Source organism: Argentina anserina, chromosome 3 (assembly GCF_933775445.1).
Source record: "Argentina anserina chromosome 3, drPotAnse1.1, whole genome shotgun sequence".
NCBI lineage: Eukaryota > Viridiplantae > Streptophyta > Magnoliopsida > Rosales > Rosaceae > Argentina > Argentina anserina.
Genome location: NC_065874.1, coordinates 29,978,031 through 30,003,639, shown reverse-complemented (window position 1 = coordinate 30,003,639; position 25,609 = coordinate 29,978,031). Strand labels below are relative to the sequence as shown.

The following is a 25,609-nucleotide window of genomic DNA, read 5'->3' as shown; positions in this document are numbered from 1 at the left end:
GCTTAGTACTAGGAGATCTTTGTGACTCCATTGAAGACCTTAGTGGCGACATCAACGTTCTTAGTGAGGTTGATCATCCGTGTGACTACAACGATCTTAGTGAGGTTGTATCGACACTTGAAGCAACGATCTTAGTGAGGTTGTTTCATGCTTGATTGTGACTATCAAGTAAGAAGTATTTTTACTTTTGAGAATAACATTATTATTGATTAAGGCGTTTATTCAATAGAAAAGTAAAAATTTTTTACATATTCCGCTGCTATTACTCGTTGTTGTTCTATCTTGTATTTTCAATTGGTACCAGAGCAGGTCACTAGACGTACTTAGTGAGATATGTGGGATTAAAGATGGAACGTCAAGGATTGAATCAATCACCCATGCTCTACAGTATGAATTTCACTCAATGGAAGCTTCAAATGAGATCCTTTCTATATGGTATTGATTTTCATGCATGGAGAAGCGTTGAACGTGGATGGAACCTCCAATGAGAGATGTTGATTTAAAAGACGAAGATGAGTGGACTGAAAAGGAGATTAAGGCTAGTGAAGGAAATCACAAGGCTCTTAATGCTCTATATGCATCAATGAGCAGAGAAGAAAAGAAAAGAGTTCAGAATTGTGTTACAACCAAACAGGTTTGGGATAAACTTTGTGTTTTAAATGAAGGTAATGATATTGTAAAAGAATAAAGATTACAACAATATTATTCTGAAATCGATGCTTTAAAAATGAGAGATGATGAAACTATTGATGCTTTTTACAATCTTTTTACTGATCCCTCTAGTTTGTGTGAAAGCCTTGGAAGACCTTTACATGAATCTGATATTGTAAGAAAAATATTACGGTCTCTTCCAAAGTCATACAAGATGAAAAAAATAACGATCCAAGAACAATATAATCTCAATGAATATTCTGTGGACTTGTTGATTGGAAATATGAAGGCTTGGGAGATGGAGCTTGAAGAGAATGAAAGACCGAAAGGTAAGAATTCTAAAAATATTGCTTTAAGTGTTACAAAAAATTCTAAATCAAGGTTTGAGGAGGCTGAAAATAATGAACTGTTGATTTTAGAATTTGAGAAATTTTTGAGTCAGAGAAAGTCAATTTCAAATGAACAAAATAATCAAAATTCTAGGAGGAATTTTAATGGAAATAATAGGCGTTTTGAGAAACGTAATTGATAATTACTCACAAAAGAAGTATGAGTATGGAAGTAGTAGTAATAGTAATAAGAAGTGTTATACTTGTGGTGGCATTGGTCACGTTGCTACTAACTGTGGAAATAAAAAATTTGATTCAAGTAATAAGGCTTACAAGTCCTCTTGGAGTGATGATGATGATAGTTCTCCAAAAAGGGACAAAACTTTTGCTCTTGTGTCTTCTTTCTCTTTAAATTATGCAGGTTCAAAAACTGAGGATGAAGAGGATCAAGAAGAAGATGGAGAAAACAGCTATGAGGATAATGAGATATTTGAATATCAAGCAAAAGTTATCAAGCTGCTGAGAAAATTTCAGAAAAGAATGTTCTATTAAAGCAACAAGTGGAAAAGCTGGAAGGTGAAAAAATGGAATGGGAAGTGGAGAAACTAAACCTGAGAAAGAAAAGTGACAATGGTGATCATGTGCTTGAAAGAAAACGGCTTCTAGCAAAGATTCAAATGCTCCAGGATGAGGTAATCGAAAAAGACAATCTAATTGATTTATTAAACTCTAAACTTGGCAAGTTGCAGGTTTTGCTTGATGGAACAGATAACAAGGTTGGAAAATTTCAAAATAGTTCGAAATCGTTAACCGACATTTTAAGTTCAGGAAATAGCTACAATGATAGAACCTCACTTGGATATACTGGTAAGTCTAGCTCAAATAGAAATTATAATTTCTCTACTAACTTTGTTCGTGAACAAACAGGTTCAAAAGCAAATGTAACATATGTTGGAAAACATGAAAAACTGAGAATATTCAGACTTCCTTCAATTCAAAAGTGGTCAACTCGAATGACAGATATGAGAAAGATATTAAAGATATTCGAAGTAAGTTGGAACAACATGGTCAGTTTTTACTTGATATTTCTCACTTTGTCGGTTTATCTAAATCTTATAAAGAAACTAAGCATGATGTGAAAAAGACTCAGAGATATCCATGTAAGAAAGTTTGGAGGAAAAAGGAAGACCAGAGTCACATAGAAGCTTATTGTAATCTGTGTTGTATTGATATAGATTATGAATCTGATGGTAAAGAAACTAGAACTGTAATTGACTCTATAAATGTAACTGCTGATCATTATGTGGATTTGTCTGAATTATCTCATGATGGGTTACCAAGAACTAATAATACAAATGTGCAGTCACAGGGAGAATCAAGAAAAGTTGATAAAAGTTTACAACCTGCAACAAAATTTCGTACATTTTTTAAACAGGTTCAAAAAGATCATTCAACTAGAGATGTCATTGGAGAAGGCGTTCGGACCAGAAGAAAAACAATGGAAATTGTGTCACACAAAGGAGAAAATGCAGAAAGCTCTGACACTGAAAATATGGAAATTAACAAAACTCTAGTAAGTTTTATTAAAGAGAAAGTTAAAGGAACTAACGCTGAAATTGTAGGTTATTTTGATGCAGATTGGACAGGTAATCTGCAAGGTCAGAAAAGTATTAGTGGTGGTTGTTTCTTCGTTGCTAAGAATTTAGTTGCACGGCATAATTAGAAACAAATTTGCACTGATTGTCTACAGCAGAAGCTGAATATGTTGCTGCATGTAGTTGTTGTACACAAATGTTTTGGATGAAAAATATGCTTAAGGATTATGGTATTCCGCAAGAAAAGCGTGTTATATTATGTGATAATACAAGTGTTATTAGTATTTCCAAGAATCTTGTTCAACATACTAGAACTAACCATATTGATATATGTTATCATTTCATTCGTGAACTTGTTGATAAGAATATTCTATCATTAGAATTTGTTTCTATAAATGATCAATGGGCAGACTTGTTTACCAAACCACTGGATACAAAACGCTTTCTGACCTTACGTAATGCCATTGGCATTTGCTCTCAATATTGACAAATAACAACTTTGGTGAGTACATATGTCAAGGTAACTTTTCCTTGTCCTTGATCTTATCTTACTATAGATGAGTTACTGCATTTTACCTGTTAGTTCTTTAGGGCTCTTGACATTGTTATTTTGGATCACCCATCCAGTGTTCTCGGATATTATTCATGATCATTAGCCTTTATGTTTGATTCTCACGTACGCATACTTCATAGTGGTGGACAAATATGAGTTGAGTCACCTAATCAGGAGCTGGTGTAGTTGAATACATGTTATAGATTGTGATTGCATGCAAGAAAAAAAAATGTGTAAGGAATTTGTGCATGCAGTCTTAGGCCAAGCTAGTTCTACATCTCCAGGAGTTGACTAACTACTCGACTCCTAAAGGAATGGACTGATTTGGTCTCCCCGGAGGATATGATATTTTTAGGCCAGGCTAGCTCTCCTCTCCAGGGATTGACTAACTACTCGATACATGTTGGAATGGGCTGGCTTGGTCTCCACGGTGGTTGAAAAATTGCCTCAGCAATGTACTGAGCATATATTCTCATTATCGGAAAAGAAAAAGAAATTCTATATATAATACAAATTATGGTGTTACAAGGTGATTTTCTGGAGAGATAGAGGGGAGCGTCGTTTAAGTTGGCTTGCGCATTTAATTACTCCTCTATTTCATTCCCATTATGAAGTATATTCAAATGCACATCACATCTTACTATTGGCTAATGATCATGCATATTACTCGAGGATGTTTGTTTGTGCGGTTGATAAAGTGTATTGTCTTGCTCAACAAGAATGTTCAGGTCATTGTATTAACTCTTACTATGGTTGTATGATATGCTTGGACCTGTTTGTGTTACTGTGTCATTGTGGTCTCTGTCCTGCCCCTACAAGTAGTGTTGAGAGCTAAGTGCATGTAAGGTCCTAAAATGGTTTATATCCTTAGAGTGGTCTGCTTGTTTCTTATTTATAGATTCAAAATTCCCTCATGCCTTGAATAATATCTATGTTGGGTGGTTTAAACTAACGTACTCTCATTCTATTTTTAATTACATGCAATCTTCTTCAAAACTGAACCGTATGTGTGTGACTAGTATTGCAAGTTCTCTCTAGGTTCTTATTTATTAGTAGTCGTGTACTAATATATATGTGATTTGCATGCAGTGACTATTTGTGAAAATGCTTCTAGAGTTTGGTTTCCATGATAATTGTTTATATGGAAGTATATAGAGTATTTTACTTCTTACATGTGTGGTTTTCTTGCCGTGTGCTTGATTTTTATGATGTGCATTCTTTTATGGAAGGATATCTCTTATATGTCATAGTTATTTTGAGATAGTAATATGTATGCATCTGACTTCTTGCACATGTCTGTAAGTTTGGACCAAAAGCTATTCCCGAAACGGTTGTCATTTTGAATGCCAGAATTTTATTCGAATCATGAATTATTTCTTCATCATGCATATTGAGGCTTTACTCTTTGATCTCTATGATACTAATGTCTTGCAAGATTTTTTGAATGGTGACTTACTCTTAGTGGTTTACGTCTCCTACCTCAAATATGTTATTCTGCTTTATTGGTTCCTAACTAGGGTAGGACATCTTTTCTTTGCCTTATGTGCCTTCGAGATCATTATGTCATGTGAAAATATTTGGTAGGAGATAATGTCTATATGCACGACTGTGTATGTTTTGCATGCTCCAAGTTCGATTATCTTGCTGTCATCTAAAAATTGGACTTGTTTTTGTGCGGCTAGTAGCAATTATCTTCCAAGGTCTTTCATTTTGAAGTGTCGTATGCTTGTTCTCTATGGTTTGCATGCATCTTATGTACCCTTTCATTATAGAATGCGGTTGATTGATTTTTACCTTGGTCATTGGTGTCCTAATTACATGCATGATTTCATGCTAGATTCGATTTTCAGATTTCTCGTTTCTTATTGGTTCTCTTCACTTTGGAATAAAATTTATATAGACGATTAGAACATATGTTTTCTTTCTTCCTCTCTTTTTTTCTCCTCATAGTGCGTTAAGTGTACAGTCAATTATCATGAGTGGAGCAAGGAGAACTCGACATGAGACGGAAGAGGCTAAACTTATTGCTGCTCAACGACGACAAAAAGGAGATGATGTTTAGACTGCTTTCCCCTCCTTTGGCTTCATCAACTTAGGGGGAGAATCAAGTCCCTACGACATTAGTGTTTTTGTTTGAAGTTTGTTTATTGAAAAAAAAAATTTGTACTTACATTGTTCATGGTGGTCTTGTAGGTACTTGATGGTGAAAGTTGCATGGAAGGCCAAAGGGGGAGATTGAAGGTACATATATTGGCCTCCATATAGTTGATGAAGATCCAAAGGTGTGGAGGACAAGTCATGAAGATTTGATATGCAAAAAGAGAATTTAAGTTGTTTCCTAATTGGACTAGGAAAAGATTATGGTTTGCTTTTCTTCCAAAGAAGTCTCCACCGATTTGATTATGGGTAGATTGATATATATTTGGGAATATATATTTAGTTAAATGGTGTTTGGGAATTGTTATAGAAAAGGATTTAAAATAAAAGGTGTATTCCATATTCATATGTATATTTTCCTTTTCTATGTGAGATGTATTAGGAAGGGAAATTAGGTTGATTACCTATGTGTACTAGGGTTAGGGTTGGATGGCCGGCTGCTATATATATGATGTATATAGGCAGTAGGTGTCAGAGCCTCCAGGAGATACACACGGCAAGAAAGAAGGAGAAAAAGAGAGAAGGAGGAAAAAGAGAGAAAAAGAAGAAAAGAGGTGAATCCAAAGAGAAATTTAGTACTAGGAGATCTTTGTGACTCCATTCAAGACCTTAGTGACAACATCAACGTTCTTAGTGAGGTTGATCATCCGTGTGACTACAACGATCTTAGTGGGATTGTATCGACACTTGAAGCAACGATCTTAGTGAGGTTGTTTCATGTTTGATCGTGACTATCAAGTAAGAAGTATTTTTACTTTTGAGAATAACATTATTATTAATTAAGGTGTAATCATTATAATATCATTTATTTAATAGAAAAGTAAAATTCTTCTACATATTCCGCTGCTATTACTCGTTGTTGTTCTATCTTGTATTTTCAAGTTTGGACGACGTTTACAAACCCATCTCAAGTTTCTCAGTGATTAGCTATGCCTAGTTGCCCAACATACACGGATTATTTTTATCCCGTGCCTTCAGTTTACCTAAGGCAAGACTTTCTATGGCTTATATTTTTCTCCTGAATTATGAATATGTCCTTCACTATCGTGTGTTGAAGCATCAAGCCTTCAGTCATTTCAAGGCTGTTGCCAAAACTTTCAAAAACAAAACAATAAAACTTGGCCATCATCTGAGTACAGTATATCGGAATCCTATTGATCAAGATAAATGAAAATACATCAAGACAAATATAAAGATTGTTACAATGAATAATTTGGTGCTGCAGATCAGAACTCAAATACCAAAGATGGAATTAACAAAACTACATACAGGTTTAAATAAAATAAAAGAAGGGGGGGGAAACACCTATACACATTCAGTTTTTATCTTTTTTCTCTTCCAAGGACGCGCCATCCTTTAGAGTTTCCTGCGCATCATTGTCCATTCCTAGGCTCTTTAGGGCAGCCGCTTGAAGGTAGAAGGCAGTTGGCCACTCGGGGTTTATTACTAGGGCTTGCATAGCATCTCCAAGAGCTTCCTGTGCCATATCATTCATCAAATAGCACAAACAACGTCTGGCAAACACAGTTGGAGATATCATGGTCCCACCATCAATGAACTGCAATTGAAAGAAACAAAACCCACCAAGGTGTAAGATGATAAGCATATCAAATTTATCTATTTCTCTGCCATATTCAAGTTACTAGGATGATCAATTAATCAAATGAGGTAATGAGAAGTCATTTGCACTGACAAAACTCAAATTCTTCTAATGAGTGCCTTACTTCTGTGTAAGAATCTATGGCGGTAGCAAAATCTTTTGCTCGAAATGCAGCATCCCCATGTTTCTTGGAATTCAACGTCTCTTGTATTTGATTTGTCCACATTTGGAAAGAAAGCTGCGAAGTAATATCAAAATTAAAGGCAGTGCTTTAAGCATTGATTAGATATAATAAAATTTTATAATAAAAAATATGTCAAGTATAAAGGAGGGCCCCAAGAAATAGACAGTAACAGATGAGAGGCGAACATCAGGTTTTTCCTTCCATTTCTAGATGTCCAAAAATTAATATAAAGAGAACTAGTTTAGAGGATCACTAACGTCATTCGCAACCCCCTCGTCATCCTTGTAAGCAATCTTTTCCAAGATTTCATGTATGGCAGTAAGATCTAATCTTGAGCAAGCGTCACCAAGAGGTGACAGTGATATCTGATTTGCAGGCACATTTCCATGTGAAATACCAAGCAAAACGTATGATGGAACCTGCTGTGAACCAGTAGATCAAATGATGTTATACCTTCATGGCATTTGCAGCTTTGCAAACAGATGCATAGCAGACCAACCACCAAAGTATTAAACTAACACTAATCATTACAGAAGAAAAAAGTTGGACGCACCTCTGTTTCCTTTTGAAGAGGACTAAGGGCGGTCACAAGAGACTTGGCATTTGGCCTCTCACGAGGTTCATACTGCAAACACCGTGATGCTAACCGCACCAACTCAGTTCCATCATCATTTGAGAAATGACCTTCTAAGCACGAGTCCATCAGCATTAAAAAGTTTTTGCCCCGTATCAGGTCAAGTGCCTTAAAGAGAAAAAATTACAAAAATAGTTAGTAACCGACCTAAAAAGACAATCAGGTTTAGAATGAGAATCTTATCATGTAGCTGAATATCTTATCAGGGATGCCTAGAATGAAAGACAGCCAAACAGGTCACGTAGAGAGCAGGTGAAGGACACAGGTTACTTTTGTCTGTGACAATTTTCAACTTGATGTCTAGTAAAAATTTCAGAGTAAACTATCATCAAAATGTAAAAGAAAAGAGAAGTACATGGCTTGGGGGAATATGTTTGCCACTGAGGAGATCGAGCAATAGGGTTCCAAAGCTGTAAACCAAACTTTCTGGGATCACTCTTCCTGCCAGTAAAAAAGATACTAACATTTAGAGCACGTAAAACTCTATACAAATATTAGAGCACTCCCTTTTGCAAAAGATAATACTACCCAAAACCTCTACCAGCAAGTCTTTTAATGCATTTAAACGTCACAAGTCAAAAATAATTAAAAGAAAATGCAATTATAATGCATTTACAAAAAACAAGCAATCCTTTTATTAATAAATAAATATCAATACACTAACCCAAAACTAAAAGATTTCAATTGCAGTTTCACAACAAAAGAATTCATCGCCACATGACATGTACAAATTCATGCATTAAGAGATATACACATAAGCACCTTAAGCAACTGACATTTGGTTAATGGAATTAAGAAGGCAAAATAGCTAAAATACACCATGAACTTGGCTCAAATTGTCAATTTACATCCTGAACTTGTAAATGCGAAAATTTGTTTCCTCAACTTGACAAAAACTGCCGATTTGCACCCTCAGCGCTAAATTTAACATTTTTATCCAATTTGTGGTCACATGTCATATACATGATGTGCATTTTTGTTATTTAATATTTATTTCATTTTAATAACAACACAAGGAATTTACTTCATGATATTCTTTCTTTCTTAATATTTTTTCCCCACCAGTACACTAAACATTCATCATCACCTAATTAAGTGAGAACACAAGACAAAACTCAAACCTCTATAAATTGACAAAACCTTAGCAGTAGACTTGACGATTGCTAGAGACTATAGACATAATTAGTTTTAGTTCTTCACTTATGGTCGTAATTATGTATAGTTATTTTGAAAAAATTTATCAAGAAAGAAAAAATATCGTGAAGTGAATGAGTGAGCAAATATAATTGTACAAAACTTAAATTCTCTATTTTTATCATTAAAAAATGAAATAAATATTAAATAACAAAAATGTCTATCATGTGCATGACATGTGACCACAAATTAGATGAAAAATATTAAATTTAACAGTGAGGGTGCAAATCGGCAGTTTTTGCCAAGTTGAGGAGGCAAATTTTCGCATTTACAAGTTCGGGAGGGTAAATTGACAATTTGAGCCAAATTAAGGGTGTATTTTAACAACTTTGCCAATTAAGAAGCATGCAAATGGAAGCAATGGAACATGATTGAGTGAGTCCAGAGACACAAATGCTGCAGCCTAAAAGGCCGCTACTATGGCAAGCCTCGTTATATGATTTATATTGATAGCTAACCTCGATCATCTTGTATAAAAATAAACAACAAATGCATCTTTCCAATCTAAAACGGCATGACATTTGCAATCTTAAGCAGACAATATAAATGAAACTGGCCCTTTCATAATTATCTCCCTTGTAGGAACAATGAAGACATCCACTCTTCTAAACATTTCCCTCTCCTATCCCTCATTCCATACTCCCACATCAAACCTAGGGCACTATTCTTTAAAAAAAAACCCCAACACACACACTAGTGCGTTGTTTTTAACATTGGATTGCTCAGATGAACCAAATGTTGAAATTACCTGTCCTCAAGTATTCTGGAGGGGTGAAAGCCAGGTTGGTACTATAACTCTTTCCATCTTTGCTGTTCTTCATCAAGCCAAAGCAAGAAAGTCTAGGATTCCCATCCTGCCAAGTTCCCACTCATTATAACATATCGGCCAAGAACAGATCACCCTTAACAATTTTCAAAACACCAAAAACTCCCCAACTACCTGATCGAACAGAACCCTATAAGCATTAAGATCATGGTACAATGCCTGCCCACTATTACTGCAATACTCCAAAGCTTGCGCTAGATACATAGCCACCCGCAACCTCATTGCCCATTTCATCGGCTGTGTCTCCCCTGCATTGAATTCAACCAATCCACTATAACCTCAACCAATCCACTATAACCCCAACCAAAATATTCCCAAATTCCAGCATTAAAAATGAACCCCGTTTCGTGGAAACTCGCACAAAAAATTGAAAACACACCGACACAGCAACATAAATCAAATGAAAGATAGAAACTTTACAGTGGAATAGATGCTTAGAGAGAGTTTCATTAGGCATGAACTCTGCCACAAGCAACCTGTCATCACCCTCACAGCAACACCCAATCAAATTCGCCAAACGCTCATTCCTCAGCTGCCCCACAGCTCTAGCCTCCTCCTAATAAAAATCCAAATCCAAATTTTTCACACAAAACCAAAAACCCAGATAGCCAGAGTTTACAGAGTTGCCAACTTTACTTCCAAAACTTACTCACCAGAAATTGGCGCGAATCAGGCCAAGCGGATCGGTTGAACCGCTTAACGGCGATCCAACGGCCGTCGTCGAGAGTACCCTTGTAAACCACATTGGGAGCTTTCTCTCCGTGCTCGGAGACCACGTTTTCCGACGAGAATCCCGACGTGGCAGCTTTTAACTGGTCCAAGCTGAACTCAACGAACCCAGGAAGCGAGTTTTTCTCGTTTTTCTTCCCATTTTCTACATAAAGACGCAAACTTTAACACACAGAAGCTCAAATATAACAAAAAGAAGTGGAGTTTAAGCCCAAGATTGAACCTTTATCTGAGGAATCATTGGGATTGGATTTGAGGGTAGAAGGCCAGAAGCAGAGAGATAGCTTGGAGCAGCGAGCTCCCATTGGCTGAAGAGTTAAAACCCAAATTCTAGTGAGAGAAAACAGCTGAAAAAGGCTTTGGGAATGTCTGTGCTTTCTCTCTCTAGAAAGCTTTGTGCTGTTTTTTTTTTCTGTCACTTTCTTCTTGTTCTTGCAGGGAACTAGTAGAAGAGAAATGGTTTGGAATTGGAGGACTACTTGTAGTAGATAGATAGGATTAGGAAGATGAAATGGAGAAAGAGGGAGATAAATACAGGAACCAATTAAGGGCCTATTTTATTTTTGCCTTAATAGTTGGATGGAAAGCAAGAAAGTGAGAGGGGAATTCTTTTTAAGAAAACCCCAAAAGGGAAAAGTGACACTTTTTGGATCCAGTGTTTTGTGTTGTGTTTTTGTTCCTGAAGCTGTCATTTCCGTTCTTCTTTCCCCCCGTTTCTGCATTCTGATCCTCGTTTTGCCTTTTGCTTTCTTTCTTTCTCTCCCTTTTTTCTGTAACGGTTTCTTTTTTTGTTCATCTCTTTTCTGCTTTCATTTTCGGCTTGGTGTGCATGCATGAATTGGAGGCGAAATGAGGGAGACATACGCTAATGAAGATTCTAACTTTGAGAAAGATAGGGACATTTCTATTTTTTAATAAACCGTGATTTAAAACATTATACCGTTATACACATAATTCAAATAATTAGTCTATTTATAGGAGAAATGTAGGTATGTGCTCGAGAAAAACCTCACAAAGTCGAGTTAGCTTACCCAAAAATGTCTTCTGCCGAATATTCTTTTCATGGCAGAATTTTTTTTTTAAATTATAGTTTTATCAAGCACATGATTAGAATTACGTGTTAATAACGTATTTAAGAAGAATGTAGTATTCATCAGAATATGAAGAATTATTATATTTATTCATTGATAATTAGACTTTTATATATGCATTACATCGAGTATCTTGTAAAATCAATAATTATATATATATTTTTTATCTAAATTAATTTATATTAATTATGACAAAATACACCAAAAGACTACGGAGAGTAATTCATCTACTACATATAATTGTTCATTCTTTTATTTATATTTGCTACTCCAATGCTTAGTGAACAAAAATATTACAAAAATATTAGCTCATTAGACTTGCAGCTCTTTTCCTATATAACTTTTTTTTCCTCTAATACTGTATATAATGAAATCAAGTAATTAATATATAAAGTTTAGTTGTCGAGTTAGGACAAATATGATGCTCTAAGTCGTAGTTAAGACAATCACGTAATCAGTCCACCTATTCAGGGTAGTTCAATAGTTCCATAGACAAAAGAAATTGATTGCATCATCTCCTTTCGTTCAATAGCTTCATGAGTTTATCCACGGCCCTTAGAAAGGTCAACTTCCATTATGAAAATATCAATTTAATCTATGCGTCTTAAGACTAATTTTCTACACGATTATGATTCTTTCTCTTCATTCCGGGTCGTTTTTTGGCATCGGCATGCTAAGGCTCGAAGTTTCGAATCCTTTTACTCCATATACTTTTAACATCGATCAGGTAATTAAAGTTGCACGTTCTCTAATACGTAGTTGATTGTTCCATCAATTAGAAAAAGAAAAAACAGTGATTTTCTGTCATTTTCGTAAACTATGAACCCTAAGACTTCAACGGTGAGAATAAACAAATTAAGTGGCTGTGTTAGCATGTCAAATTTGAAGCTGACTATTACCCTATCATAATTTGATTCGTTAACCATATTTTATGTAAGTTGCAACTCGTAAATGTTCCAGCAAGTCGCACATTTTAGTTAACACTTCTACCTCTCATTCCTTCTCGAACACGTTGCATTATTGTGGATATGATCACACCCTCAGTTGTATGAGTTGGACGATCAAGTATGCAGGTAAAGGGCATAGTTTCAGTGCACATAAACTATGAAGCATTGAAGCTAAAGTAAGCTGCACTGATTTAGGCAGGCATGCCGACCTCAGATGATGAAGAATGCATTAAATCTGAGGAGATCTCAGGATCTTCATAACCAACTTTTCCAGCTCCCTTAATCTTTATGCATAAAATTGCAACACAAAACTAGTAAAAGGCAGCTGTTCAGGCTTAGTTAGATACTAATGTGGTCAGGTTTCAGCGTGGAGACTAGGGTATGTATGTGAACTGCTCAATATGGGTCTCAAATTCTCAAAAGCACTGTTCTTCGATTTGGGAAGCATGAAGGTACGTAAAGATAGCTACTTCTCATGAATCATGAAGTGTACCTTATAATTAATCCTACATTATAGTACAACAAATGCACCTTATATTATGTACTAATATACTTTTAAATGCATGACCATGTTAGTGTCTGGACCACATGCATGATATGTTCAAGAAAGGTGCCTTGACCAATGAAATACATGAGCTACTTCACTATTATCATTTTCTTTTCTTGGTTGGTGAGGTCTGTAGAATAATCTTAAACTAACGTTAGACCACAATATATAAGTGTTTAGAAGAGATTTAGTTAGACCTAAACCAAGATAAAGTCATAAGGAGTAGGTCAAAGATTTCACCAATTAGAAGAGCTGAAGAGATTAGAAAAGCAATTCCTTCTGTGTTGAGATGTATGTGAAAGAGAAGATTATCACGTAAGCAATATCCTCCTATACTAGAGACTTTGGCACATCCTGTAGCCGATTTGTAAATTTCTGGCCGATTATTTTGATCAATTAAGTTCTTTGTCCGAAGATACAATTTATATATTGTGTATCATTCGATCTGACTGGCAAAAGGACTCCTTAAATTGAAGTGTTGGGCAATCTATTGTCATTGTAACATTCACATTTAGTCCGATGAACATAGTTCTTATATGTGCGGATGTGCCAGTATCGCGTAATTTTCAATCACAACGTGAAGAAATTCAATAAGGAAGTAGAATTTCAAGATAAAAACTTGATCAGAATTCTACATTTCTATTATTTTCACTGGTAATGGTTCAGAAATGAAGGCAGGCTTTTGCAATTCACTAAAAAAATCTCAGAATAGAGGTCCATGTATGCCACAATTTGTCTGTTGGATACTTTAGGCATACTGGTAGGGTTGAACAGAGTAGATATCATGTTAATACTAAGCAAACATGAAACACAGAGTTCCTCAGATAGATAGTGAAAGAAACCAAAAGAGGCATGTGATATAAACAATTGATGTCTCCAAACCCCTGAAAAAGAGACTAAACATAGGGGAAAAAAGGCACTTCTTCAAGCAAATGGGTGGTGATCCAAGTGGGAGGCATTATTAAATCTTGCATTATTGGATCATGCCAGCCCTAATTGCCTAAGGAGATATTACATGTTCCCTCCTCTAGTTACTATTCCCCTTCATCATATTAAGCCATCATCCACACATCTATTTTCTGTGGATAAAATTTTGTAGCAATGATCCCTAAACATGACAACCTGGTGCTCCAAGATGATGACTTGGATCTCAGCCATAATAACCACCACTTTTCCCGATTCATTTCTGTGCATACAATCTCTCCGTGATTCATTTCTATGACGAGGACAATGAAGATGATGATGATGATAAGCACCAAGATGAAGATGATGATGATAGTAATGATGATGACACATGTAAATGTAAAAAAGTGAACTTCACCAATAAGAGATGGGTGACTATTACATTCAAAAATGAAATACTGGAACTCCTAAGGGGTGAAGGGGTGTTAAAACAACTCCATTCCATTACCAGCAATTATCTTTATCAGGTTTATCAGCCTCACTCGACAAAGAGACTGCATCTATTGAAACAACTTCAGTACAAACCTACGACTAACAGAAGCAAAGCCATCTTCAGCTTGTGCTATTCATGCATTTACCATATACTGCTAAGTATTTTAATATCCCGAAGATATTAGGTTTCTCTGTCCTACAATCAGATGAAAGCATCAACAAGACAAGACAATACAACTGCATGGGATTGAGAATATTTACTGATTTTTCAGACTCCTGTAGTGATGTCAGAAGAATTTCCATTTCGGAATTTTTCAAGCTCTTCTTTGTGTTTGCTATCCCTATCCTTGGTACTGGTCGGTAGCAGCGGCGGGGATGTCGAACTCAAGGACCGATCAGGCAATTCTGTAAAGGAAATAAATATATAGGGATTTGTAATTTCGAGAATCCTAAAGAAATAAAAAATTATTGTCCAACGAAAAACTGTATTGTCTAAATACAATTGCAACTGCATCAAATTTAGATATCACCATATACGATCAATAAAGGGAATCCAGGACAAAAGTTTAACAAACTTTGAAGAGGGACAGAAGATTATGGGAGCGCATTTGCTAACCTGGCAATTTTTGGTCGAGAAAGAACACGACCAAATTTACAGTGTACCTGCATGGGAATAAAGTGAAAGATAATATTGCAGACTCAAATTTTCCAATAGCAATACACAATCTATATCTTACCAGGCAACAACAACATCAACAGTGTAATGTTTGCGAGATGCTATAATCAAGAGACTCAGAATCAAAGCAATCAACCAAGCAAACTGTTTGATGCACCTACAATGATAAACACAATAGAACAAAGAAGAAATTACATTATTGTCAAATGAGCAAAAACCCAATAGCGAGACATCAAATGACTGAAGATATGTATCAACCTCAGAATAATTGACAAGTGAATTTCATTCAACAATTCCCCAAATAAAGCCCACTTGAAATATAATAAGAATCAGATAGATCTCATGACCTAAGAAAGAAGAGGTTCGAATAATTGTTGTTACCTCCTTGTTCCATATTTCTGAAATGTGCGCACAAATACCAAAGTGAAAATCATATGCGATGAAAAAATCAAATCACCGCAGCCATACATAACAGCTCGGGGAACTGCAGAAAGAGCTAAGCAACATAAGTGTCAAGTTGTTGTGATTTATGGAGGTAAAGAAGCCTTACACCTAAGGAAAATGAAGCATTTGAACTAACAGTAGAGAACTTCAAATGCACTCTTCGGAGGGGGCAGCCTGGCAAGTTCTGAGCCCTGAAAGAGACAGTTGTACCTGATTGTAAAACATATGTAATTACAACTTCATAAATCTTGAGTACCTTAAACTAAGAGGCAAAACAACAAATTTTTATGAAGTTTACCTCGCGGCAATGGTAGTTTGGACCAGGAAGCTGAGTGGAGTAGAAGGTGATGACCCGTAAAAACTGAGACAACTGACAAAATGAATACCATAGTATATTGTCAGAGATTAGAGCAAGATACCATAGTATACTGTTAAACTCCATTAATCCATAGAGAGCTAGCTCAAGTCAATAGCACAGACAAAATTTTAGTAGGATAATGCACCAAGTCAAACATCCTTTTTAATAAAGAGTGAGTGCAATTCTCAATCGGATGCTTCAAAAAATCTACCAAGCTCAAGAATGAATCCTATAAGCAAGTAACAATCCATGATCATAAGCAGATATGAGGCTTAAGTAAAACAAAGATAGAAGAAGACTACGTTTAGTATATATAAGGATTATGTCAGTATTCATCGCCATCAATATGTTCTTGCCTCTTATGGAAGCAAATGGCAAATTAAAGAATATTTTAATATCATGAAGGGACGATATATCTACTCATGAAATTGATACCAAATAAAAGCTAGTAAAAACCCAAAAGAAGAAAGATTTAGTCACAAGCACTGATAATCTTTATGCTAAGTTTTGAATTTCTCCTTATAGAGCAAGACATAATGCAGCTTCTTGCTCACATTTCCAGCAGATAAAAGAATAAGGAAGAACTCACAGGAGAAGCATCGTTTAGAAAAATAAGGTTTGTATGCCAGCATATCAAGAAAGAAATGACAAAATTAGCATGTATTTTTTTTGTTTTTTTGTTTGAAATGGTATGTATATCATCTTTACTTACAGCTAAATAAGCAAATACCCTGCACCATATCAGAACTGTATAGATTTTTTTGCTCTGAAAAACAAACGGGTGAAATGTCCACTGCAATAGAATACATTGACACAAATTAGCACAAGTTAGGATCTACCAAACTTCTACAAGTAATTAGTCACTGAACTTAGAAGTTCATAATGAACTTTAAGCAAGCAATAATAGTAGCACCAAGAAAGACTTACCAATATAAAAGAGAAAAATACAACAGCAAACAGAGTCTCACTCAGATAATTTTTGTCTCGTCCAAGTTCCTGTGATATCAGGAAAACATAGACAATAAATGACATGAAAGTGATGCCGCACTATATATTGAAGCATCCCTATAACCTTGAAATCATACACACCGGGAGTAAAAAGAAGCCAGCATCCTGAAGTACGGGTCCTGGCCGATGTAGATAGTGTATTCCGTGCGCAGCTAGTCCATGAAGATACTGTGTTGATACAGAGTATGTAAACATAGGAAGATCTACATTTATGTGTCCTAGCATTTTAGCAAATTCCATAAAAGGCCTTTCCAGTATTAACTAAACAACCAAATAAAGGAAATGAAAGAAGAAAGAAAAAAAAAACCCGCCACAGAAGTTTCATCACACATCACAGAACACTCCATTGCCAAGATAAATATGCAATTAAATCAATATCATATAGGCATTCTATTCATACACATTCAGCATCGTAATTACCTTATACTTTAGCATCGCGATGGTAAATAGAAAACATGAAAATGCCTAAATATATATGTTATAATCATATACCATGATTGTCATTCAATATAAAGAACCCCTTAAATTATAAAACAGCTACAATTAGTACTAGTTCTTCACAGCCATCCTGCACCTACTTAGCGAAAATCACTTCGAACACGAAACCAAGTGCGCCGTGCACATTTTACATAAAATTAAAATCCAATACCAATTCACTAAACAGAAATCCAATTTGAATAAAATAGAGATAAAAAAGAAAAGAAAAAAGAAATGAAACCTGACAAATGAGACCAGCAAGAACAAACTTCCAATTCCCGGCAAGAAGCGAAGCTTCAGCCGACGACTCATTGCATATTTTCCTCCATAGCTTCTGACCAATATAAAATCAAAATAAACAACAATGGTATTGAAATTAAAAGAAACCAAATTTAATAAAATTAAGGGGGAAAAAGAGAGAAAGAACCTTGGGAGCCTCACGAGCAAGGTAAAACGGCATTTTGGGGAAGGAGGATAGAGCTCGTCATCAATCAGCAGAGCATTGGAAGCTTTCCCAATATAACCGCTCTATATTCCAATTTCAAACTTATATAATCACAACCTCACCGGAATTTTTTTTTTTTTTTTAAAAATATATCGTCTGATTTTTGTTTGAAGAAGATAGGATTGAAATATGATCCGGCAACGGGTTTCACCTAATTTCAAATCCGAATTGAAATGGAAGAAATTAAAATTTTCTGTTTTCTGAGAGTTGTATTAGGGATTGAAGAAGAAGATCAGCAATGTGCATGAGTGATGACGTATCAAATAAGCCTGGTTTGGTGTTCAGACTTCAGAGTCGGAGGTAGGAACGTGTTCACGTGATTTAGCTGATGGTTAATTTTTTTTTTCAAATTTCGGAAGTAGGAGAAAAATAGTGGAAATTGTTTTTTTATACATAAATAGCGAATGAATATACATCATACCTAAATGTCACTATCCATTTCATAGTTTCTAAAACGAGGAAAATAAGGAGGGACGAAAAATTGATAAGCGTTTACTACCAATATCACCGATGATGTCTTTATTATCTTACTTGTCGCTCGTATTATTAATTACTTAAATACGAATATAATTAAAAGAAATACTTTGCTGAAAAACATATGGTGTACCCAAATTAAAGACATAATTTCAGAAAATAAGGAATAAATTTAAAGAAAAGGGGAAAAGATGGAGAAAAAGAGGCAAGGCTTTCACTCAACAGTGGAATATGATGAGTTGTTGAGTAAAGCTTGTACTGCATTCAAAATCAAGCAAAGCTAACTAGCTAAGTTAGCTTTCCTGGGCAGCAAAGGAATGCCAGTTGACAACACCTTCTCTGAGCACTCCAAACTAGTTTGATACAGGCTGCACAGCCTCACTGTATAAGCCTATTTAGGTGATCATTTTTCAACTTCTAGAAAATAAGCAATTGATGAAATACACATCAAATAAGTAAGCAAGAAGAAATATAAATATATTGCAGGACCTTCATATATAAAGGAGGGGCTTGCACCCAATTCTCCGGTTATTGTATTCATTATTCTCCTTGATGAATATTGTTACCTTAAATAGGATTCATTAAGATTTAAGAGATAGCCTACTTAACCACTACTCACTATATGCACATTTAAAATTGATGAGAGAGTTCCTCTTACAGTACATGCGTTGAACTAAATATAACTTCGCTCAGGAAATCGAGTACAGGCACCAACTACAGGCACCAACTATAGATGGTATACAATGCCAACCCGGCAACCCGACCAACTGAAAATATATATCGTAAGTCCGAGCTGCAGTCACAGTAAGACTAGACACGCCCTACTGGTGAATGAGGGGGATACGAGGCATATCTTGCAGGAACTTCCCCTTCTGTTTGATTCGGCTCACTTGTTCCATCAACTGGCACTGTTGCTTTGGTTTCCCGGAACTCTGAGAACTCACATAGATTCCTACTATCTAACACTGCTATACATATGGAGAACGCTTGTAAGACTGAGAGTGAAGGATTAAACTCAACTGAATAGATCCCATCCTTAAATGGAGCCAAACTTAAAGTAGGTTGGTTTTCTTGTAGAGGACCCTGTGGATATGTAAAGCAGAAAATCAACATCGGTTGAAGGTTTCCACAATAATTTGGAAAATTTTAACATTAGCTGGTTTAAGGAGAACACCATACCTGATAGCAAAGCTCGAACCGATCTGGGATTGAACTAGCATTATGTGAAGTTAAATTCTCACTCGCTTGATTCTGGTTGTCCAATATTCGTAGTTTGCAACCCAAATCCCAACCACCACAGTCACATGATCCACCTGTACTCCACCTTTCAATCAAAGACGATGGTCCTCCATTACTCGGAAGACTATGGGCACCACTAGGAAGTATGACTGTTGTGCTAATGAAGCCTTGACTACCAGCAAAAGGCTTGCTCTGTACATCTGCCACAGAATAAGAGTGATGTCTCACCTTTGACAAACACTCTTCTGAACCAACTGTAGGCAAGTCACTATAGGTATCATTATTACACCCATCTGTAGATGATGTCTGACTCTTCTTTTTTGGGATTTTGACAACAGCAGCTACAAGTTCATCATTTGGCTGGAAGTCTGAGGTTTGACAATCTGCCTGTTTCAGGTTTACTGAAAATAAAACAAACTCTCTAAAGCTAAACTGATCCAGTCTAACAAAATTGGGAAATTGTGAATCAGAAACCTTCATTTGAGCAACAACATTACGGATGTAATCATGACCTTTTCCTTTGCTTCCATGATTCAGCCAAGTTCCATTCTTTTTCTTGACTTCCCGCACGCTGAAGAATGTGTAAATACTACTGCAATCACCCTTGCCTGAGGTATTCAACTTCTTCATTGTGGCTGCAAGAATGTCAATGTCATTGTTGACTGCAAATGTGAACAGGGGCAGGCCATTCTTAACTGCAACTCGTAGAAGAGCTTGAACCACTGATGGTCTAGTCTTCCTATCCATAGAAAATTCATTGACATTTATTTGCTTACAACCAGACATGCCTAGCTTTACTTTCCCTGGCTGCTCAGACAAAGATTCCACCCGCACACCAGACGATTTACAGGCCTTGTTTGTTGATATGGAATTCTTCTCCAGGGGCTCAACTGAATGATGATTGGCTACCTTTGGCTTCAGCAGTGGATCCAGTAACCTCCTCAGCGGGCTGGACCTGGCTCTGCCACCGGCATTGGACTTATCAGTGTCCGAAGTATCCAGGGAACCAGAAGCAATGTTGTTCCTAGAACCAGGTCTAGCCTTGAAAGTTGTTGATCGAGGCTGTTGTACATCTGAAGAGTCTTTAGAACTGGAAGTTTTACTCATCTTACCCACAGCAATGCTTAGTCGCCGGAAAGGTGATGAGCTTCTTACTTTTTCAGCAATTACTTTCCCTGGCTTTAAATCTGATCCTCTAGAAGGCTCATTTGCAGTTGACATTATTGATACTCCGGTCATTTTCTTGTTTTCCTGAACTCTATGTCTGGATGGACTCATTCTTGTTGAGGATCTAAGAGCCAACTGTGATGCTGAGCCAAGTGTATTAGATTGAAAGCTGCCACTTGCTGCCGCAGCGGAGCCAAGATGTTTTACCCTAAAATGCTTACGATCAACTTCAGAAGGAAAACGACACGAGTGGGGGAGACCAGAATTGAGCTCTGCAAGGCAGGCCTCCTTGGGCCTCTCTGGCAAGCTTAGTCGAGTTAATTCTGGCATTTCTGCAGCTCTTTGACCTGGGAGTCTTTCTGAATCAGAAATGTGGGAAAGCCCCAACCCAGAATGTTTTTTTTCAGGAAGATCTCTAGGCACAAGCAAAACAACTCTATTGCAACCTTCTGGGCTATCTAGTTCAAGATTTTCTGAAAATGGCTGCTGGGCCTTATCTACTTTCTTCAGAGACTCACCTTGAGAAGTTTTCTTTACCCTTAACTTTGTTGCTACCACCTCATGCTGTAATCCATGCCGCAAATTTCCTCTTTCTGGCTGAGTCTTTGGGTCTGAGTCTTTTCTCTTGCCCTGAGCAACCGTTATATTTATATGATTGTTGCAGAGAGACTTATCTGGCCTAATGAACTTCTCCGGTCCATTCATGTTGTTACTCTGGTCAGCTTTAAGATCCACAGACTCTCCATTACATCCTCTAAATGAGTTGACGACTTCAGAAGGCCCTTCCATTGGAGAAGTCGTGAAATGAGATTGGAGGGGAGTACGGTGAACCGTAAGTCGAGCAGGTGAACAGCTGTGACCTCCGCTAGAATGGGTTGATGATTCATCTGTCGAAAAGGATGAGGTTGTATTACTGCTGGACGGTGAATACCTGTCACTTCTGTTTGGCATATGCTTTTGGCTATACTGCCATTTTTCTAGGCGCCTCCAGTCAAGAACTCCAACATTCAAAGCTTTCTCCTGGAGGTTTTTCCCTTTCTCAAGATAACTTGGCAACTTCGACATATGCTTGACAAGTTCATCGGCCTCAGTTGTCATTCTATCAATACACTGCTTCCGGTGGTTTCCATCAGACATGGGTGGTATATCTTTCACATTTCGGGTAATTTCATGATGGAGATCAGCATAGGATAAACTATGCTTTTCTGATCTGAACTTGGATTGTGGATTCAAACATCGGCTTGCTTGGCGAAATGTGTTTCCACTTGTTCCTAGAGATTGTTGGTCACTAGAATTCCTTGTTGATTCAAAACGCCCATCCATGATAATATCTGCGATGCCCTTGTCTATCGTACCTGGAAAACCTTGGTACAAGGAATCTCCATTTATTTCTAACTCAGCTGCACATTAGGATTGATTCACAAAGAAGCAGGCCAATCTGAAAAGGAAATGAGGAAGAAAATTATATGCAAAGCCCATGAAAAAGAGATATCATAAGAAGAGTATCCAGCGATTAACTAATGGTAATGCTACAAGGAATAATGAGCATATTTCTGATAAATACACAAAGACATACCACGTCAACTTTCTTTTTCTCAATGACTACATTGGCAAATTCGAACGTTCACTTTGCACGAGTCAAAACTCAAAAAAGCAAAGATATAAAATCACACCCCTTTTTAAAAAAAAACAAGTATTTTAATAAGTGGAGGCAGTTTCTCACTCTTAAGTGACAAGTGCTGTCTAAATTTATCACAACAGAGATTCTAAATTTCAAAAATTAGAACCAAAAGATGAAAAACCATAACACCACAATTTACGAACTAATGCTATCAACTCCAAAAAACTAGCTAAAATTAGCATCCAAAAAGCATATACAGAGAAAAAAGTACTTCATATGTCTAATGTAATACCAAAGCTCGCAATTGCAAGCACTCAAGAACATAACCTCTCAGATATTTCATATCTCATCATCAATCCAAGAAAACCACAGTTGACAAGCCAAACAACTAGCCAGCGAGCCACTTTCAGCTTCTTTATTTTCATCTCCACAACATCAACTTGAGAAAGTTGAGCGACCACACAACTCAGCAGCACTAGGAACTAAGCAAACTACATAATGTATCAATCACCACGCAAATCGTACACGCGATGAAACAGACTTTAATGGCGCCAAGTTAAAATCTAATGCAACAAGACAACTTGCTCCAGTACATAGACAAAGACGGAGAAATACTTGAAATGCAAAACCAGGACTTTAGTCAGTTAGTGGTCCAATAAAAATCAAGATCCGATTTCGGAAAAAAAAGTGTGAGATAAGGTAAAAACGACCTGTAGTCGTCACCATCACTATCGCCGCTGAGCGTGTTATCTTATCACAGCTAAAGGTAAAGACAAATCTGGCCAGCTAATTCAAAACCAGAGCCGCTTTCATATTTCAAAATCTCCAAACAGTTTGGTTATCAACACCAACAAAATCAATAAAGGAAGTAATTCCCTTCTCAAAATTATCTCCAACTTATCACACTAGATAATCAAATCAGCGCCAAAATCAAACACACATATCAATGAAAAGTACAGATTTACAATCCAAATTAATCAGCAACAAAAAAAAACTATATCCTTTCATTTCAGGTCAAACTTTTCCGGTCACGAAACAACCGCTAAAGACTTTAAATTCATCAAATTCCGAGCAAAAAATCGAACAATTCCGAAAGAAAGTTCAAGAGAAATAAACTGGAAGATGAAACGGCTCACCGGAGTGAAGCGGTGGTAATGCGGAGGGAAGAGACGCCGGTGACTGAATCCCTGCGCGGCGTTGGAGACGGAGCAATGCGTGTCGGTGGAGAATTTGATTAGAGAAATATGTTGCGCTTATCAGGTCAAATTAACGATAAGGTCCGGCCTCGAAATCCGAAATGCCGTGAGCCTCTGTTCTCACTTGTACAAACTCTGAGAGGTTCTCAGAATCTCAAAGCTCAGAGAGAGAAGGGAGGAGGAGGAGGAGGAGGAGGAGTGTGAAATGTGGGAGTGTGGGTTGGTTTTGATAACGGAGAGCTTGAATTGTTTTGTTGTGAGAAGTACAGGCAGTCAAAAGAGAGAAAATGAGGCAATCGTTTTCATCGGACGGCTGAGAGGAAGACCTGGATGATCGGGCGGTCACTTCTGATTGGCTCTGTGGTGAGCAAGGAAAAACAGAATGGTACAGGGCCCTACCTTGAAAGCCACCCGTATTTAATATATTTGATTCGCCGTATTTTAATTTATTCTAATTCGGTGTATAATAACCTTTTTTGCTACTGTTGATGAACACTGTGGGGGCCCAAATAAACTTGGGTCGGGTTGGTGACTTTGTGACGATTAAGGTTTGGTTTATTCTCTGTTTGCGAGTGTTTTATTATATTTTTGTTCAATAATTTCCTCATTTTCTTTTTGTTCAACAGCCTTCAACTAGCTATTTCTGTATGATCTTCCCTGGAAATGACGCAAATGAGAACAAATCAATATAGATTCGGACCCCATATTATAGACTAGTTGATTCTATTTCGCCCATTAGAAACTTTAGAAGATTAGGATTATCGATGAGGAGGCTATGAACTTGTCTTGTGTTATAGCACTTCCATCATACTACAAAAATTAATTCAATTTGCTACCGAATTTTTCTATGGAAGCCATTTTTCGTTGCTAGTAGTTCTTAATTTGCGACGCTAATAAAATCAACACAACAAAGGTGTTATTTGTAGCTGAAAACAAAACTGAGAATTAACAACTTAGTTTGCTAGCCATTGTCAACAAGTGACCTCTTTGCGACAATGTGTATGAGTCATGACATTTAGGCATTAAATTTTCCACAAAAAACTTAAATTACAGTAAAATTTACGACAACGTGCTATTGTCATGGTCTATTTTTGCAATTATTTGTACAAAACTTGAACTTGTTACATATTTTAAAGGAAAAAGTACTATGAGGTAAGTGACAAACAAAAAAGCAAGTGAGATGTGAAGTGGCACACATTTCTCAAATGATCTCAATGACAAACACATATTTCACAACAGCAGCAGTGAATCCACAAAATTTCAAAGGATTCTGTTGTAGACTAACTATATTTAGATACCACAAACAATGTGAGATAAGATTTTTGTTACAGTTGAAGATTAGATGGACAAAATATCAACAGAATTTTCACTTTTTCATCCCAGAAAATTAGATGCACTAATGCAAAAAGGTAGAAGAGGATATGCGTTTGATCCCGCGCCAAAGTTTAAAGTAATCACCTTTAAAATCAAAACGGGACCAAGCAAAGGAGTGAGGATGATCAAGAAGAAGAAAAGGAAAAAGGCTGGGGAACGAAAGCTGCCACGAATAAGAGGAAGTGATAAAATAGGAGAGCAACGAAAATGATGTAAAGGAAGCTTTTAAAGCTTTCAAGAGTTGCCCTCATCATTGCAGTGTTTGATCCAAAGCCTGTTATAATTGTATGCTGAATAATTGATCAAATCATGCATGGTATGACCATAGGGGAATCCTAGCTAATTACCATGGCTGATAATTGTCTAATTTTCAGTCTACGTGCACAAGTTGGAAATGTGACACATATATTCTATTGTATAGAGGAAAAATAACACGAAAAACATCAAGGTTGCGAAAATTTATTATAAAAGCTATATATATATATATATATTTTTTTTTTTTCGAAAACTTGGTTAGTTACATATTGATTCATCAAGGTTTGCACCTGCTCCGTTCAACTGCTAGGTTGTGGTACAAAGAGGCCAAGATCACAACGTACTCCTAGAAAATCGACTGCTTATCCTTTGATGTTTGATCT

At 36.6% G+C, this 25,609-nt stretch overlaps 3 protein-coding genes across 5 annotated transcripts; all 3 read right to left on the bottom strand.

Moving 5' to 3' along the window:
- Positions 1 to 6,418: 6,418 nt before the first annotated feature.
- LOC126789131 (serine/threonine-protein kinase BSK5-like) lies at positions 6,419 to 10,989 on the bottom strand. Of its 2 annotated transcripts, none has more exons than XM_050515204.1 (10): positions 10,676 to 10,989; positions 10,377 to 10,597; positions 10,144 to 10,279; positions 9,838 to 9,971; positions 9,646 to 9,751; positions 8,059 to 8,144; positions 7,623 to 7,811; positions 7,327 to 7,491; positions 7,010 to 7,123; positions 6,419 to 6,843 (listed from the first exon to the last, which is right to left on the bottom strand). In XM_050515204.1, exons 1-10 carry the CDS (start codon positions 10,755 to 10,757, stop codon positions 6,601 to 6,603), a joined length of 1,476 nt encoding a protein of 491 aa, XP_050371161.1. In that variant the 5' UTR covers positions 10,758 to 10,989; the 3' UTR covers positions 6,419 to 6,600. The 2 variants fall into 2 exon arrangements, with proteins under 2 accessions (XP_050371161.1, XP_050371162.1); XM_050515205.1 differs by having other exon boundaries at positions 7,327 to 7,488; positions 10,676 to 10,986.
- Positions 10,990 to 14,333: 3,344 nt separating this feature from the next.
- LOC126786100 (phosphatidylinositol:ceramide inositolphosphotransferase 3) lies at positions 14,334 to 18,125 on the bottom strand. Of its 2 annotated transcripts, none has more exons than XM_050511813.1 (11): positions 17,823 to 18,125; positions 17,637 to 17,726; positions 17,000 to 17,086; positions 16,838 to 16,906; positions 16,623 to 16,703; positions 15,851 to 15,922; positions 15,689 to 15,743; positions 15,490 to 15,592; positions 15,170 to 15,265; positions 15,049 to 15,095; positions 14,334 to 14,837 (listed from the first exon to the last, which is right to left on the bottom strand). In XM_050511813.1, exons 1-11 carry the CDS (start codon positions 17,853 to 17,855, stop codon positions 14,701 to 14,703), a joined length of 870 nt encoding a protein of 289 aa, XP_050367770.1. In that variant the 5' UTR covers positions 17,856 to 18,125; the 3' UTR covers positions 14,334 to 14,700. The 2 variants fall into 2 exon arrangements, with proteins under 2 accessions (XP_050367770.1, XP_050367769.1); XM_050511812.1 differs by having other exon boundaries at positions 14,335 to 14,837; positions 17,637 to 17,729; positions 17,823 to 18,124.
- Positions 18,126 to 18,878: 753 nt separating this feature from the next.
- On the bottom strand, positions 18,879 to 23,763 carry LOC126786068 (uncharacterized). Its single transcript, XM_050511773.1, has 3 exons — positions 23,538 to 23,763; positions 19,554 to 22,218; positions 18,879 to 19,457 (listed from the first exon to the last, which is right to left on the bottom strand). The coding sequence occupies exons 2-3, from the start codon at positions 22,101 to 22,103 to the stop codon at positions 19,185 to 19,187; spliced, it is 2,823 nt and encodes a 940-aa protein (XP_050367730.1). The 5' UTR covers positions 22,104 to 22,218; positions 23,538 to 23,763; the 3' UTR covers positions 18,879 to 19,184.
- Between the last annotated feature and the right edge of the window lie 1,846 nt (positions 23,764 to 25,609).